The 17,837-nt window shown below is 36.5% G+C and overlaps 1 protein-coding gene across 2 annotated transcripts in view; it reads right to left on the reverse strand.

Moving 5' to 3' along the window:
• LRP2 (LDL receptor related protein 2) overlaps positions 1-17,837 on the reverse strand; it is a 197,591-nt gene that overhangs the window by 59,485 nt on the left and 120,269 nt on the right. For both annotated transcript variants that reach the window (XM_041774050.1, XM_041774051.1), the window contains 10 exons: positions 15,476-15,689; positions 13,422-13,655; positions 11,670-11,858; positions 7,854-8,774; positions 7,554-7,719; positions 7,027-7,185; positions 5,632-5,921; positions 4,681-4,884; positions 3,546-3,788; positions 538-663 (listed from right to left, as the gene is read on the reverse strand). In XM_041774050.1, coding sequence (XP_041629984.1) covers positions 538-663; positions 3,546-3,788; positions 4,681-4,884; positions 5,632-5,921; positions 7,027-7,185; positions 7,554-7,719; positions 7,854-8,774; positions 11,670-11,858; positions 13,422-13,655; positions 15,476-15,689 — 2,746 coding nt within the window. The remainder of the gene's footprint in view (positions 1-537; positions 664-3,545; positions 3,789-4,680; positions 4,885-5,631; positions 5,922-7,026; positions 7,186-7,553; positions 7,720-7,853; positions 8,775-11,669; positions 11,859-13,421; positions 13,656-15,475; positions 15,690-17,837) is intronic.

Raw genomic sequence — 17,837 nt, forward strand, 5'->3', positions numbered from 1 at the left:
TACCCTGGTCTGGTGATAATTACTAAAGTCTTAAATTATGCATCTATTTATGCTGATAGCCTCAAAGTTATCAAGCTTAAGAAAGGCCTTTTAATTCAATGTATAAATACAGGGAAATGCTTGACTGAACCAAATTGCTAAATACAAAACAAAGGTTTCTGAAATTCAAGCATATTTAAAAGAAAAGTTCTTTCAGTTACTAATGGTAACTTTAATCATATTTAGAGTAAATATAAGAGCTTGACATCCATATTCTGTTGTGGGCGGTGATTCCTGAAAACAAGAGGCCCTGGACTCTGGGAGAAATGGCTCCACAATTGTAAAAGGTCAGGTATCAGAGCAGGACTCTGGAACAAATATTTGGAGTAGAAATCCATCCAAAGACAACAGAGAGAGTGGTTGCTTATGCTCCTCTAATCATATCCTAAAGTAACTGCTTGAGGTGACAAATAGCCCCAACACTTAGGCTATATATCCATGTATTAGCTCTAGACATGCATCTCTGGAATCACAGAAAGAGCAGCAGGTTTCTCTTACCACAGAAAACAGGGCTTTCATCACTCATGTCTCCACAGTCATTGTCTTCATCACACAAGTAAAAATGAGGAATGCAAATGTTGGTCGTCTGACATTTTACATATCCGGGCTGGCAGGTGCGATCAGCTTGGAAAAGACAGCCAGATAAATATTTGGAACAGATTCATCACATAGATACAGCATTAAAAATGTCCATGCTAACTAACAGAGCTACTGGACTCAAAACACCAGAAGAGAGATATGTTTAAATCTCTCACAGAGGCATCAACCACGACAGTTATTTTTCACCATTGCTTCTAGAGTAAAAAGAAATTATTTCCAGCTGATGGGGGTGGGGGGTGAGGAGAGAGCATAGTTAGTTACTTTGTCCTTTAAATCATCTGTTTTAATTATTTAATAGCACCAACAAGAGTCTCAACTCTTAGTTAAATAAACTATGGTATATCCACACAGTGGAGTAATATGTAGCTGTAAAAAGGAATGAAAAAGATCTCTGTACATTAATAAAGAATGACAGTACAAATCTCCAGCATACCTTGTTAACAGAAATAAAGCACGATTAAAAGCCAATAATGAATCTCTCCTCTAGCTATTCAAGATACTGAAAGGAAAGAAGGCTAAGGGGAAGAAGGTGGATACCCTTTGGATAGATTGAGAAGATAAGAAGGAAAGACTGCTGTGAATATACTGATCATATAATTTTGACCATGGGACCATGTATATTACTTTGTATAAATAACAATGAAATAAAAATGGAAAAAGGAAACCAATTCTTAAAATTTGGAAATGGTAATAGAAGCAAATGCTACATCAAGTTAATAGCATAATCATTCAGAGAATAAATTATTCAAGTGACTTTAAAACCATTATTCTGTCTACATCGCAGGACATAATCTAAGAACAAAAAGGACCTAAAAATCTTAAATTATGATTAGTAGATTTATTGGTAATAGTATTACTCGTGTGGTTATTTTGAAATTATAGGTATTTCAAAATTATGGTAGAATAAAGCAAATAAGTAAATGTCCTAATGTCATCAGAAACCAATATTTTAAGCATAAAAGAGACAGAATTATAAAATCTAAGTTAAAAAATTATAATCTTAAATTAAAATAGGAAAGACTAATATACACTTTTTCTTAAAAAATTGTATTTCCTACCTCTGTATACTGAAAAGCCCTGAAATGAGAGCCAAATATGAACGGGCAACTCAACACTCTGGTAATCTCTAAATCAACAGAAGGAATGAGGTCTCTTTCCAGGTCTCAGGTAGGAAATGGACAGCAATGTGCCATGTCAAAATAACAGAGGACCCAACTTAACAGAGCTCCCACTGGCCTAAGATAGTGAAGCTGAGTGCCAAAAAGACTAAATGACTTTACTGCACTAAAATTCAAATATGTAAAAATCCATTAGTCTAATACTAAAAACAGGACAAAAATTAGTACTCATCGGTCACCAACTCATTACTCCGAAAACTGACAAAGGGAAAGAATCAAGCATTTATCTCACAGAATTATACTTCAGAGTAACAAAATAGCTGATAAGGAAAATTTCTTCTTTATGGAACTTTACCTAATATATGTAGAAGGAATAACAGAATTTTAAACGCTTAGTTTGTAACTCTTAAAGAAATAATGGATTTCTAAAATATGTTAATGTATGCTAAAACCACTGGGTAACAGGTTAATGGAAAGTTCTTAAGGGATGATTCAAGCTGACTCCTAAATCCACTAATTAATTTTATCATTACTTAATGTGGAACAACCAAGTATTATGTGTTTCATGATGTGATGCAACAGGCAATATACAGTTCCACCTATGGAGAATTCTTACTCAAAGAATTGAACCTAATGTAATCAGACCTCTAGGTACAAATTCCAGTTAGTAGGAAATAAGGACAAAATAAATGGCTCAATTAAGCAATTAGTCAAATCCAGAATGTGGGAGATCCACAGGATAAATCAATGGCTTTAAAAAAAAAAATAAAGCCACTGCTAAGGTATAAAAGAGATTTAAGAGCCATAATCATCAAAATCCATGTGTAGACCTTGTCTGAATGGTAATATAACAGAGCAACTGCATAAAGACATTTTGGGAATAATGATAACATTCAAATTTGGATTGAGTATTCAAGTAAGTATTGTCAGTTTTGCCAGGCATCATAATGGCCTGGTAGTTGGTTTTCAAAATATCTTCATAAGTGACATGCATGTCTGAGAGTTGCTTTATAACACTCAGGAAAAAAAAAGTCAGGGGAAATGGATGAAACAAATAGACCAATTGTTGATAAATGTTGAAGTTGAGTAATGGATGCCTGCATTTTACCATTCTTTCTACTTCGGTATATGTTTGAAATTTTCCATAAGAAGGAGTTCTTTTAAAAGGCATATCCAAATAAATATTGTATGTAACTCTCCCTATAAAAGCAGCAGAGCATGGAGATATATCCAAATTGAAAATGTATTCAAATTTATGCACTGCTCTTTGATTTTCCCTGGATGCTGAGGTGCAAATCCCAGAAATTTCAGAGAAATAAATGAAACAATTTACCAAAAAATGAAAGAAAGAAATCATGACAGTCAACACCACGCTGTATAGTTTTATGCATAACAGACATTAACCACAACACATTTAGGCAATAGTATTTGTCAGTAACTATTGATACTTTTAAAACAATAAAAAATTTTGTCAAGTGAATTTTTAGTGTGGCATATATGTAAACTAAGGATAAAATATTTGAGGATAAAATATTCAATGGTCATGTGGGTCCATAAATGTAGGGTGAATAATTCATATTAGAGCTGTTTTTAAAAACCATTTAGCAGAATATATTAAAATGAAATCGATGTTCTAGATGAATACTTTTTTTTTTCCAGAAAGCAATGATCTCCCATGAGGTGAAAGAGACTCAAGAAATCAAAACACACACACACACACACACACACACACACACACACACACAAGATTTCAGACCCCAAAGCACAATAAATACTTGTTGAACTTACAGCAATTTTTCTCATCTGAGGTATCATTATCATGGCAGTTGTTAATGCCGTTGCAGACAAACTGAAGAGGAATGCACCTTCTGTTACTGCAGGTAAACTCCACAGTGGCATTACATTCCCTGAACAGGCACCCTGCCTCATCACTATTGTCACCACAGTCATTGTAGTGGTCACAGCGGTAATGATACTGGACGCATCGCCCATTGGCGCAAGTGAAGGCTGTCGGCTGGCACGTATGAAATGCTAAGAAGAAGAAAGAACATAGATTAAAGCATCATCCTAGTTTCTAAAAAAAAAAAAATACAATCAAATGAAAGGGATACTTTGAGTTTACCTTCTAAAGCAAAAATGGCTGCAAAAACGGACTGCGTGCAAAGTGAGATAAACTTTCAATTAGATTAAACAAAATAGGTTGTATACTTTTTTTTGAGCAAATTAGATATTTTAAGCAAATGTCAGAGTTAACTTCATTTCTCTCTCATCTCAATTTAAAATTTTATCCCAATCACAGAAAAGCATACAAACACAATTTCCTAGGGGAAAATAAAACTCTTAGCCCCTTACACAGCCTATTGGAAAAATGTAGCTAACTTCTAGTGTTTTACCCACCCCATCTGGATGGAAGCTGAACACTGATTTCAATAAATTTTTAGGGATCCTTCTGCTATGAAAATTAATAAAATGATAACAATCACCTGTTAGAGCTCTTAGTTCCATGCTAAGTCATGCTTAACACGCACCAAGGCCCATGCTATGTCTTTCATATATTTCTCTCACTCCTCCCAGAAATTTTAGTAATAGATCCATCTAACAGATGAGGTGTCTGAGGCTCAGATAGGGAACTTTCCAATGGCTACACACATTATAAATGGCATAACAAAGATTTCAATCCAGCATCTTTGCTCAAAACCACTACAGAGGTGCTTCCTAATAAAGCATCATACACTATTCCCTGACATGTGTAACAGCTTATATGTGATTAAACAGTCTGAATTCTTGGACTAAATGTTTTCAATTCTAACAGGACACATAGATACAAAATTCAAACCTATTCACATACAGCAGGATTCTGTACCAAACACTTGGCATAAAGACAAGTTTACCTCCTAATGAAAGCTCCAAGAGTCCAACTCACCACAGACGCTTTCCAGCTCATCACTGCCATCACCACAGTCATTATCATTGTCACATTTCCATTGCTCCAAGATGCAGTGCCCATTGAGGCAGGTGAACTTGGAACTATCACATCGTGTACCATTGTCCACAATGCAGTGTTTTTTGTTGTTGGCCAGATACCAGTGGCCCTCATGTGGACATTGGCACTCAGCACCATTTGGACCTGAATAAAAGTTGGCCCAAAAAGCGAAAATTTATGTAGCAATCATTCATATTTTCTCTTCCAGAATAGCAGTGGCAATATTTCTATATTAAAGGCACTAGAAGACATGCCATAGAAACTCTTCCCATCAGCCTCTCAACTATATTCTGAATGTTTTACTCAGAATGAAAAAAAAACCCATCAATTCTAATAAACATGGCTAAGTCACCCTAATTTTTAACAACTAGCTCTTCCCTACACTGAAACATAGAAATGATTCTCACTCCTTAGCAAAATCTATAAAGCAATAGTATCAAAAGATGCATCTTCCTATGAATCAGTTGCCATCTATAAAATACACAATGAATCATAATGCCACACTTTAAAATATCATCAGAAATATTTCAAACTATAAATAGTACCTCCTAAGTGGAAGAACTAGATCCTTTCATAAGGGAGGTAAGCTCATTGTTGGGAATTTTTATGAGTCATGAAGTTTGGCAGCCAAAGACCCCATCTTTCATTTTTTTTCCACCAAGCTTGAGTTAAAATTGCCTTCATAAGAGGGCTCCATATCAAATAGAAAAGAAACCTGTTAAAGTCTTCCTCTAAACATATAAACCCCCAAATCTATTTTACAAATTACTCTGAAATCAAGGAGAATCTGGAATTTTTTTGTCCTGTTAGAGCTGAATATCTCTAAGCCTTCCCTACCAAGCATCATCATTATTATTCTACATGATTCATTCTTTGTGGGCAATGCCTTACCTGGTGCACAAATATGACTGCAGCCCCCATTAAACTCGCTGCAAGGATTGCTACATTGCTGCTGTTGGTTCTTCACGACAACACGAATACCATTAGGCCGGAAGGGAAAACTCATGGTCATTGCTGTCTGACCTGACCCATCATATTTGTTAGCTCGGTAAATTCTTTTTGTGTTCCAGTCAGTCCAATAAATATACTGGCCATAGAGAGTCAAGCTAAAAGGATGAAAGGCTGTGTTGACAATGACCTCACGCTGCGTGCCTGTTAGAGTGCTACGTTCAATCTTCTGCCTAAAATGAAGTAAAAAACAAAATGTTGGAATCCAGAAAGACTAAGTCTTTCAAATGGCAGCCCACTGCCTGGGCCTAACCATTCCTTCACGCAAGACCCCAATTTTCTTTTCAAGAGCAGCATATGGCAGGAAGAAAAGTTTCATCTGATGATGGGAGTCTTCATTTGCATATCAAACAATGGCCTACAAAATCACTGATTTCCAAATATTAATCTAACCTATAAGTAATCCTACAAAGGGAACCAAGCTGAAATTTAAAATAGGAGAAAATTATGAAATAATACATACAATGCATGGAACTCGGTGTTTAGCAATAATAGTCACTCAATAAAATATGAATTACATTTTCCTTCCCACTCCCTTAAGGACTTTCTCGATTTGTCATTTACCTAGTACCCAGAGGTATTTACCTATAATGATCCAAATTTAGACACTAAACATCATTGCTTGCTTCAAATGAGAAGATGAAGAAAAGATGAGATTGTTAGGTGCTAGTGTCACAAGCAGAAGACCAAAATCTTAAGAAAATAAGCAAAGTTAAGATTCCTGATATGTAGACACCAGCAATAATAAAAGAAATCATCTCATCTTTTCAACTATTCCATTAGGATGATTGGAATATGAGTGATTTCAGGGCTACTTAAAGAAGTTACATATAAAATTAGAGTTAGAAAGGAAAACACTATGAAATTGGCTGAGATGACCATAGTTAAAGACTAAAGGAAAATGTTTTTAACTGAAGACTAAAGCCCAGAGGACACTTAATAACAATGTGCATTTAAAAGATATTCTATTTTATGATAGTTACATGGGGCTTGGAGATTATAAATTGAGTGATTACATTTGTAATTATAATTGAAATTAACTCATCTAGTAATGTATCTTTAGATGCCTTCTAGTTCATAATTATTCAATCTCATGATAGATCAATTTTCACAAGTACATTCACCAAGCTAGAATATGGTTCATAAAACTGTGATTCTACATTTTGGCCATATCTATTTGGCATATTATATTTTCATCACATTATGCAAATCCCTCCTCTGAAAGTGGAAGCAAGAACTCTTCTTATCAACACCCACAAAAATAATGAAAGAACGTACAGACTGGCATCTGCCCAGTAAAGAAGATCATTTTCGTAGTCCAGAGTGAGCCCATTGGGCCATACCAGGCTGCTGTTCACAATAGGTACCCGGAAATTTCCTCCCAGTGTGGCTCTCTCAATTTTGGCATTAGTACCCCAGTCAGTCCAGTACATGTACCTAGTCATCAAAAGGAGTCATAATTAGTTCACCACCAGGAACCCCACACCTTTTAGTTAAAAAAAAAAATGGCAGTCTTCTTTAACTGCAAATTTCACATTAATATACCAAATGAAACCCTATCATCACCCACAAAACTTCCTAAAACTTACTGAGTAAGAGCAGTAATTCCTATTACACAGCCAACCTCTCTAGCAACAACAGGTATTACTTCCCAAAGTTACTCATGTTCTTTCACCCTTGAATATATAACTACAGAGTTTCAAGTCCATAAAATGTTGGCTGTCTATGAACATAACCTAATTTCAGGCCCCACTCCCTCCAGAAATAAGCATATAGAAAGTATGAAAAACAAGACGGTGGCATACCCTCGGCAAGGATCTAATACAATTGCTCTTGGTTTTGAAACGTGGGCTATCACAGTGCGCTGAGACCCGTCCTCCGCCATGGAGTTAATTGTCTGGTTGGTGTAGTCACTGTAATATATTCTTCTATTGATCCAGTCAAAGGCAATGCCATCAGGATTCCCCTTACCTGGACATACACCAACAAACACATACAAAGGCATTAAGAGTCCTAAAAAGCATTTCAGAACCCCTGGGGTCATCCACATGTTTTGATTACATTGTGTCAACTTCCAAGATAAGCTGCTCCTGGAGTGCCCTTACCTGAAATAACAGCAGTGGGTGATCTGGTCCCTGAATTTAGACTGACGTATGAAATCCGACTGTTTCCAGATTCTAATGATTGTGTGAAGTAGATTCTGTTACTTAGGCCATCATAGGCTAGGTCTACAGCAACTCTATCCACACTTATTGCTTGGAAAGGTGGGCTATGAACCTCAGGGTCCAAATGTAAGCTTCTCAAGGTGTTTTCCAAGGCAAAGATGAGGAAATTTTCTGATGGCATGGCACAGCTCTTGCCATTACCTTCTAGAGTTCCAAAAGCACAGCCACATTTTGCAGTGTCCAATCCAGGCAGAGCAAAGCAGAAATGGGTGCATCCACCATTATTTTCCAAGCAAGGGTTGTTGTTGACCTCAGCTGGTGATCGGGGCTGAACACTCTGGTCGAAGATGGTCACATCTCTTAGCCAATTGAGATTGTCCCTTATCACTGTTGGTGGCTCACTGCTATTTGGTTCCTTGCTAGCTTGGAAGATTTTTTTTAAATTCCTGTCTACCCATATGATAGAATTTCCAAAAACAGTGATGGCATAAGGAGTTGGGTAACGACTGCCATAACGAATCACTTCAGTTTCCTCTGCCTCAATACCAATCCTTGCAATTATATCTAAAGAATCATCAACCCAGTAAATGTAGCCATTGCTATGGTCTACTGCCAAGCCCCGTGGTGTGACAATGCCTTCTGATACAAGCACAGTTCGATTGGTACAATCAAGAAAAGAACGTTCAATCTTTGGGCTTTGCCCATAGTCAGCCCAGAAGAGATACCTGTTCTTGGGGTCTACAACAATATCTCTGGGCCTATCTGCTGTGGCTTTAAGGAGAATACGGCGGTAAGTGGTATTGATCCGCAGAACTTCTATCAGTGTTTCAGACACGAAAGCATTGGTGAAATAAAGATTTCCTGCAGAAAATGGAAGAACGTGCTGATAAATGCAAAACCAAGAAGGAAAAAGAGGGAATATTTTCAAATTCAGAACAAAATATATAAGGCTGAGGTTTTGTCAGTAAATGTTATCTTTTACATGATAATAAATAACTCAGTTTAGACTTGGAAAAATTTCTCTTAGGAACTAAAATTGTTTCAGGCTGCCTGGGTGGCTCAGCTCAGTCGGTTGACTGTCCAACTCTTGGTTTCAGCTCAGGTCATGGTCTCAGGGTCATGAGATTGAGCCCTGCCTCAAGACCCACATGGGTAAATGAGTCTGCTTGAGAGTCTCTCCCTCCCCACTGCCCTTCCCCTACTCCCACACACTGTCTCTCTCTCAAATAAATAAACCTTTAAAAAAGTTTCTCCTTCAAATTTAAAGAGAAAGTGACTGTCTTCAGCTTCTAAAGCAGATTAGAATTCATAGCAAGCATCATAACCCACTTTCAACTGAAAATTTTTTTCCCAGAATGTCTTTCCTCGGGCAGCCTGGGTAGCTCAGCAGTTTAGCTCCGTCTTCAGCCCAGACCATGATCCTGGGGACCTGGGATCGAGTCCCACATCAGGCTCCCTGCATGGAGCCTGTTTCTCCCTCTGCCTGTGTCTCTGCCTCTCTCTCTCTCTCTCTCTCTCTCATGAATAAATAAAATCTTTAAAAAATTTTAAAGAAAGAATGTCCTTCCTCTCCCACCTGAATGTTTAACACTTAAATCTCCAGAGATTCTCATACACGTTTTTATGGCATAAATTATACTCCAAACATGATGAAAGGAGCAAAGAGGGAAAGCTAGCAGCTTCTCAGCCTATTAGTGGTGTCAAGTGCCTCTGTGTATTAACATAAGTTAATAGGCTAGTCTGACTAGTGTAGCTGTTTTCATCATATGAACCCTCTGAGCCACCAAAGCAAAAGCCCATTTGTCTTTGGACATTACACAGTGATGCAAATGCTAGAATAAAAACACAATGGTATGAAGACAGTAGAATGAGTAGAGTGATCCCATACTGATTCCACGTAGTCAAAAGCCTATTGTTGAATGGTCAATTCTGCTACCAGGGAACATTTATTTTTGTGTGAGTCAAAATTACTCTGGAGATATCAGGCCAATATGCAATATGCTACTGATCTACCCTTTATATATTCAAATCCTTTCATCCAGGTTTGGCAAACTTTTTCTGTAAAGGGCCAGATAGTAAATATTTTAGGCTTCATAGAGCATATGGTTTCTTTCACAAGTACTCAGGTCTGCCATTGTAAACATGAAAAGCAGCCATAGACAAATAGGCACAGCTGTGTTCTAGTAAAACCTTCCTCACAAAAATAGGCATGGTCCAAAAGCACAAATCTCTAGTTATAAAAAAAATAAGTACTAACGATGTACAACATAATGACTATAGTTAACATTGATGGATAGCATATTTGAAAGTGGTTAAGAAAGTAAATCCTAAGAGTTTTCATTACAAGAAAAAAATTTTTTCTTTTCTTCTTTCTTTCCTTTCTATTGTATCCATATGAGACAGTGGATGTTAGTTGTACCTATTGTGCTAACCATTTAACAATATATGTAAATCAAACCATGATGCTGTATGCCTTAAATTTACACAGTGATATGTGTCAATTATTTCTTAATAAAACTGTGGGTGAAAAAACAGCCAGTGGGCTGCATTTGGTCCATAGGCCATAGACTCCTGCTTTAGCTATATTCTCAGAAGTGATAAAGGAATTTGTAATCAGAAATGGGATTTAGGAATCCAGTTAAAGCCTTATCTAACCATACTATGATATTTATTACTTAGAATAAACCCTTATTATAGTACCTAGATTTTCATAATATATTTTAATATTTCTAAGTGATATCTACTTACCAAACCTGATTAACACACAATGATACCTATTTTTATAGAATAGGATCATAGTCTCAAAACTATAATACATTTACTACATTTGATTCTTAGTGTATCATTCATAAAACTAATATTACACTGTATGTTAACTAATTGGAATTTAATTAAAATTTTTAAAATATTAAAAATTAAAATTAAAAAACAGCAGGTGATTTTGCTATGCAAGAGTTCGAATATATCAAGCCATATGTGAGGATAATTACCAACCAATTCAATGTCTTTGCACATCAAAGGAGATTCAGGGGTTATAATCACGCAGAGTTTGTGGGAGCTTCAACAATGGTTAATGAGGGAATAAGTCAGTGATAGGGGGTCCTCTTACCTCCTGGAGATCATATTTGTATTCCTAGAGTTGTTTAGAATATTAATAAATAGATGCTGTGTATGTCATTATTAAAAAATAGAAATAAAATTAACAAAATTCAGTACATGAATCAAAACAACTAAGTTAATGTAATACTGGGTCGGGCATTTCAATATAATTACAATAAAGGAAATGCCTAATGATCAAAGAGTTTTTATATATGAACAAGACGAAGCAATTAAGAATTTGTTAACTAAAATTGCTGAGCTTTAAAATAAATGTCATTTCATGGTTCACTTATTGTAATATCCCTTTCTACTTGAAAATTTTAGACATTTTTAATTTAGAAATTAGGTGCTACTCTAAATGTGAAAAAAAATCAACATAATTTTTCTAGCCATTTTGCCTACTTTTGATTATGTTAATAGAAGGAAATGAATTAGCTATTATGAATCTGTCCAATGAAACACCTGATCATTAACTTAATAGACATACACCTTGGTCTAAAAGCATAATTCAATTTATCTTAATACCAATAATTATCTAGAAAAATAGATTTGTAGTATACATAGTGTCAGATTAAACTGATTATACTTTTTTCAAGTATAAAATAAAATGCAAACACAAAAAGACTTTTCAATAAAATCACTATATAGCTTACCCACCTGCTACCCAATCCACTGCAATACCCCGAACTCCATTTTCTCCTATCCCATGTGTAACAATGTTTGTAAAACCAGACCCATTGGGTTTGATTCTACGGATTGCATTACGAGATGTCATAGAACTGCTAAAATCACACCAATAAATGAAGCCAGAAGATACATCAACATCCACATGCAGCGCATTTCGTCCTGAAACATTTAAGAAAAGATCATTAAACAATGCTATAACTGGAACTAGAACTTTTAAATTTCTTCCCTTCCTCTCATACCATCATCCCCAACCCCTTGCTCTGACCATGCCCTCATTATAAAATAAAACTATTTCTCAGTTGCAATGAGCATACCTAGCACCCAGATGTTGGTTTCTAAAAGCCATTTCTCAAAATAAGAACTGGTTCCTGGGAGAAACAGCTCACTATAAGCTTGGGAGGGGAAGGTACAAGGTGCCTAGAAGATCTTCTTATGCCCAGAAGCAAGGAAGCACTCAAACATTAATGGGATCGTGTCAAAAAATACAGGTAGTCATTTCAAAAGATTCTATCTGGCCAAAATGAATCCAAAGGAGCGTCAAGAGTGATTGTGGTAAATGTAACACACTGAATTTAAAAAAATGAATAAAAACTTGAGTCCACATTATACTGTACACTTGAAACTAGTAACACTAAATGTATGTATATGTATGTGCAAGTACACACACACACACACACTCATACTGAGAGTTCAAATATGTTGAAATATTAACAATTTATCTAAATGAAGGGTATGAGGATATTCAGGGTACCTTTCTTTCTCAACTTCTCTGATTTAAATTTTTTGAAAATGAAAAATTGGGAGAAAAATATAATTGATTTTATACCTTTATAAGATAGTAACTTAGATCCATAACTTTTAAGATACAGGAAAACAAAGATGAGTCTTGAATATTTGTAAATATAATCATTAGTCAGGAGCATGTGTGGTGCCAAACACTCCCTGACTCCTTTCACCATATGTGTTGTCACCTCTTCTGACCATCTCTCCCATTCCTCCATTCCCTTCACCTTTTTTCTTCCCTTTCTTTCTTTTATTTCTATCAATATCCTGTGACATACTCCTTGTGGTGCGAGTAAACACTTGGTTCTCCTTGTGGTAACACACATCTAGAAATCTCTTGGTTCATCTAAGAAGCAAGTGATCATTTTCTATGTTCACAGTATACAAACATAAAACACTGTCAAAAATACAACTGTATTTTCTAAGTATTAGAAATCTAAGGAGATTCTAATACTGCCAACTCATTTATTTCAACTCATCAAATACATATTAAGAAACCAGATTATGGTCTACTTCCTTACTGTTCTAAATAGTATAACCCGGATCCCAAATCTCCATTAGCTGTTACTCTAAAAACATGAACTCTGCATACTACTTGCAAACTCATGCTATATTCTATCTTGCTCTAGGCCTGTCATTTTCAGTATGGTCCATGAACCAGCAACATCACCATGCCCTGGGAATTTGTTAGGAATGCAAATTCTCTAGCCCTATCCCAGACTACTACATGAGAAAATCTGGAGATGGAACCAAGATCTGGGTTCCCATTCTGATGTACACTAATGGTTAAGAACAATTCAAGGCAGAACCAGTTTATCTCAAGGGAAAGACAAGCTTCATTACATGCAGAATCCAAGTGTGGAGAAATGCTTTATGGAATCGAGAATTCAACATGGCACCAGACAGAGTGAAATCTTACTTCTGTTGGAGTTTACATACCTTGGCCCGCCACTGGTACCATGGCTTCTGAGTGATCTGAAAATTCCAAGCTAAAGCCTCTGATTATGGACAGCATTGAAACAACAAGAAAAGAGCTATATGGAGAACAGGTCCGATTATCAGGATTCAGTTTCATTCCACTGGCACAGGCGCATGAGAATAAGCCTCCTGGTATAGGCAGGCAAAGCTGCTGACAGGCATTCACATTGTTGCTACAGCCATTGGAGGATGTATCTAAATGAAATCAAAATTAATTTATAACTTTTGACCTCACATACTTGACATGCTATCTCAAATATCTTATATTGGGTCACCACATAATTCATTATAAAAATCAATAGCAAAATACAATACCTGCATTAACAACACAAAAACAGCATAGAAGAGACTATAGCTTCTACAACAACACATAAAGGTACCAGAATTGTTATATGGTAGTTAGAGAATGGAACATCAATTGTTTTACTTCCACAAATCATACAGGAATTGTTTTTAAAAATATTGCATTTATTTATTTGAGAGACAGAGAGGGAGAGAATGCATGAGTAGGAGGAGAGGGAGGGGGAGAGGGAGAAGTAGACTCCCTGTTGAACGAGCAGCCTGATGCAGGGCTCAGTCCTGTGGACTCTGGGATCATGATGTTAGCCAAAGACATACACTTAACCCACTGAGCCACCCAGGTGCCCCACAAATCTATATAGGAATTAGAAGAATTAGGGAAGTTAGTATGGAAATTCTAATTTTTCTAACCCTTTTGATTTATGTCCTGGCATTTAAAATGTCATAAGTTGGGATCCCTGGGTGGTGCAGCGGTTTGCTGCCTGCCTTTGGCCCAGGGCGTGATCCTGGAGACCCGGGATCGAATCCCACATCGGGCTCCCGGTGCATGGAGCCTGCTTCTCCCTCTGCCTCTGTCTCTCTCTCTCTCTCTCTGTGACTATCATAAATAAATAAAAATTAAACAATTAAAAAAAAACATGTTTAAAAAAAATAAAATAAAATAAAATGTCATAAGTTTAATTATATGATCAACAATGTGATCGGCATTTGACTTAAAATATTAACAAATAATAACATTTAAAGGTTTTTTTCACATGCAATAAAAACAAATGCCAACTAACAAATCTAGGTTATAGACAGCAAACAAATTGTTTAGTAAGCTTTGGTTAGAGACTAAAAGCCATAAAATATGTCAAAACTCTAAAAAATAATCTCTAAGCCATAATGGTAATTTAAGGGGGAAATCAAAAGTTAGATTATCTATGAAAAAAAGGTTGAAGACGGCAAGTATTCTTTTTAAGATTAAAAATTCTATCCTGGGGATCCTTGGGTGGCGCAGCGGTTTGGCGCCTGCCTTTGGCCCAGGGCGCGATCCTGGAGACCTGGGATCGAATCCCACATCGGGCTCCCGGTGCATGGAGCCTGCTTCTTCCTCCGCCTGTGTCTCTGCCTCTCTCTCTCTCTCTCTGTGACTATCATAAATAAATAAATAAATAAATAAATAAATAAATAAATAAATAAAATAAAATAAATAAAAATTCTATCCTGTTACCACTTTTCCAGCAGATACCCAACAAATGTTTACTGACAACCTTCAATGTGCCAGAAGCTCATCTAGTTACTGGATATACAGCAAGAAACAAGATAGACAAAAATGCCTGTCCTTAAGGAGGTTACATTCTCATGAGAAACACAAATAAACTGATAGATAATAAATATATCAGGGACTGCTATGAAGAAAAAGCAAAGTAAGGAATTTTAAATGATGGGGAAAGAATGGGAATAAGCTTACTCTGAAGTCAACCTGGCCTTTCAGATGCCAGATTAGTCTTTGACACTTAAACAAGCTTATGAGAGGGTTATAATTTTTTAAATATTTGGGGTAATTTCAATTTGCATGCATGTGTATATACATGGGTCTGTATGTGGGCATGTGTGTGTGTGTGTGTATGTGTGTGTGTGTGTATATATATATATATATATATATGAAGTGTATAGATGTGTAAATATACATTGTACATTCATGAATGCATGTTTCAGTGACAAATACTTACCATGTCTGTGATAAACTCGAAGACCCCTCAAATTTGGAATATTCTCTCTCAAGACTACTTTGTTGTCCCCAGTGGCCTTGTCAACTCTTTCAATGACCTCATAGTGTTCATCAGTATAATAAAGGAAGGAATCATAGACAGCAATTCCCCAGGGGTGGGAAAGATGGTTTACCAGAATCATTCGATTTGTACCATCCACGTTTCCTCTTTCAATCTAGAAGATCAGAATTCTCATTATTGATTGATTCACGGTGAAATGAGAGAAACTTTTAAAACTAACATTCTCTCTCTTTCTTTCTTTCTTTAATTTCTCTTTCTTAATTTAAATTCAATTAGCCAATATATAGTACATCATTAGTTTCAGATGTAGGATTCAGTAATTCATTGGGGGCATATAACACCCAGCACTCATGACATGATGTGCCCTTTTTAATGCCAATTACCCAGTTATCCCATCCCCCACCCACCTGTCCTCCAGCAAACTAACATTTTCTTAATAATAATACATCACATCTATACAGAACTCTATCCTTGAGAGAGATTTTTCATATCTGTTTTCTAATTTGATAATCACAATTATATGTCATTATGCCCATTTCACTGATAATGAAGTTGCACCTCAAGGAAGTCAACCAACTTTCTCAAACGGCATGGTGAAGAAAAGGGAACTAAACCTCTTTAGTCCCTGCATGTGATATTCCTGACAAGGAAACACATTTACTGTCTAACTAAAGACCATTACTGAGGAGCTGACTGACCCTCCATTTAACATCCTCACCAACAATTCCTGCAATGGAACTATGAAACATGTTTTATTCAATGACAAGATATCAAGATTGAATGGAGCAAAAGGTGGTGCTGTTATATTAGAACCGGTAACAAGTCTTAGTCAAAATGACTCTGATTAACTGGATAAAGAACTCACAAAAAAATGAAGTTCCTAATGGGAAATGACAAGTTTGCTTCTGGACGAAAAATAAGCTATAGACATAGGTGGTTTGATTTCATTCCAGAAACCTGTATCAAGTGCCTCCTCTGGGCTAGAATCTCAGCTGAGTACTGGTGAGAAAGATAAATGAGATTTGGCTCACCACCTCACCGGACAAGGCAATCCAACAGTTATAAGAGCAGGTTATGCCCTAGAAACTGACAGAAGTTCCAGAAAGCTAGAGCACAGGGAAGATAAGCTTAGGAGGGGGTTTAGAGGTAGTGATCAGGACCAGATTAGCTGGCCAAGCTCAGCTTAAGTGTTTGGAGCTACTCCTCTAGGCTGAGCAGTGATCAAACCTATTTGTCATGGATTTATAAAGACAACATGTCTCCATGACATAACTAAGGTTTATTACTGACAGCCATCATCTGATCACGGCTCAAGAGAAGTGGCTTAGTATGGAGGAGGTGGCAGAGAAAGGCTGGACCTGAGAAAAGAGGCACAGGACAGATTGCCAGTATTTTGTGATAATTAAAGAAGGACATGGTTATTAGAGTGAGGGGAAAGATGAGGGTTCTAACCTGGGAGACAAGATGGAGAGTCACACCATCAACAAGCTCACACACATCTGGAAAAGCAGAGCAGATGCAGAAATAGGAAGGGAGAGGAGTGGTGGGCACTGTCTGGGACATGCTAAGTTGTATACAGAAATCACACCATGTGACAAAGCCCCTTCATCATTGTATACAGGCATCAAAGTGCTTTCACACGTCACTACTTCTTTTTGATCCTTAAAGTTTGTCACCATTATATGTACGTATTAGGAGTGAAATTAGCACCGTTGAACTGATAACAAACTGAAAAATCAAACCTACTGTGCAATGTTACGGAGAGTATCAATGTGGAAAACAGATCTGCAATCACTATTTAAAAAGCAGGGGAGAGACTGGCACACGTTCAGTACAACATCCATTGCAATATTTTAACTGACCAATAGTTATGACTGAGCACCTTATAATGTGCCTTGTCCCAGTTCAATTGCATAAGCATGGAAGTGATGATCAAACATTATTTCTGTGAATGGATTAAATTCTATAGTTTTTGCTTCTTCTTGCAGAAAATAATGAACTCAACCTTGGAGTTAAAATTACCACTAAAGGGAGTTTTCCTTTATGGGAGTTTTCCCATATGCATCAACCATGTCAAGACCTTAGAGACAGCATGTAGCTAGGACGGGATGCCATGTTCAAATCAAAAGCTTGGTAGTTACATTTTTTTCCCTTATTCTTTACAACTGGAGAGCCTGGAGAACTTTCAAAGAAAAGCACTGAAAACACTAAAACTTGAATGGTTCTTAAAGGACAAAGAAGAAATGAGAAATGGAAATATTTTATCTTACAGAAAAGCAAAGGATGAGGGAAAAGGCAATGA

This window comes from Vulpes lagopus, chromosome 11 (assembly GCF_018345385.1).
Source record: "Vulpes lagopus strain Blue_001 chromosome 11, ASM1834538v1, whole genome shotgun sequence".
Classification (NCBI taxonomy): domain Eukaryota; kingdom Metazoa; phylum Chordata; class Mammalia; order Carnivora; family Canidae; genus Vulpes; species Vulpes lagopus.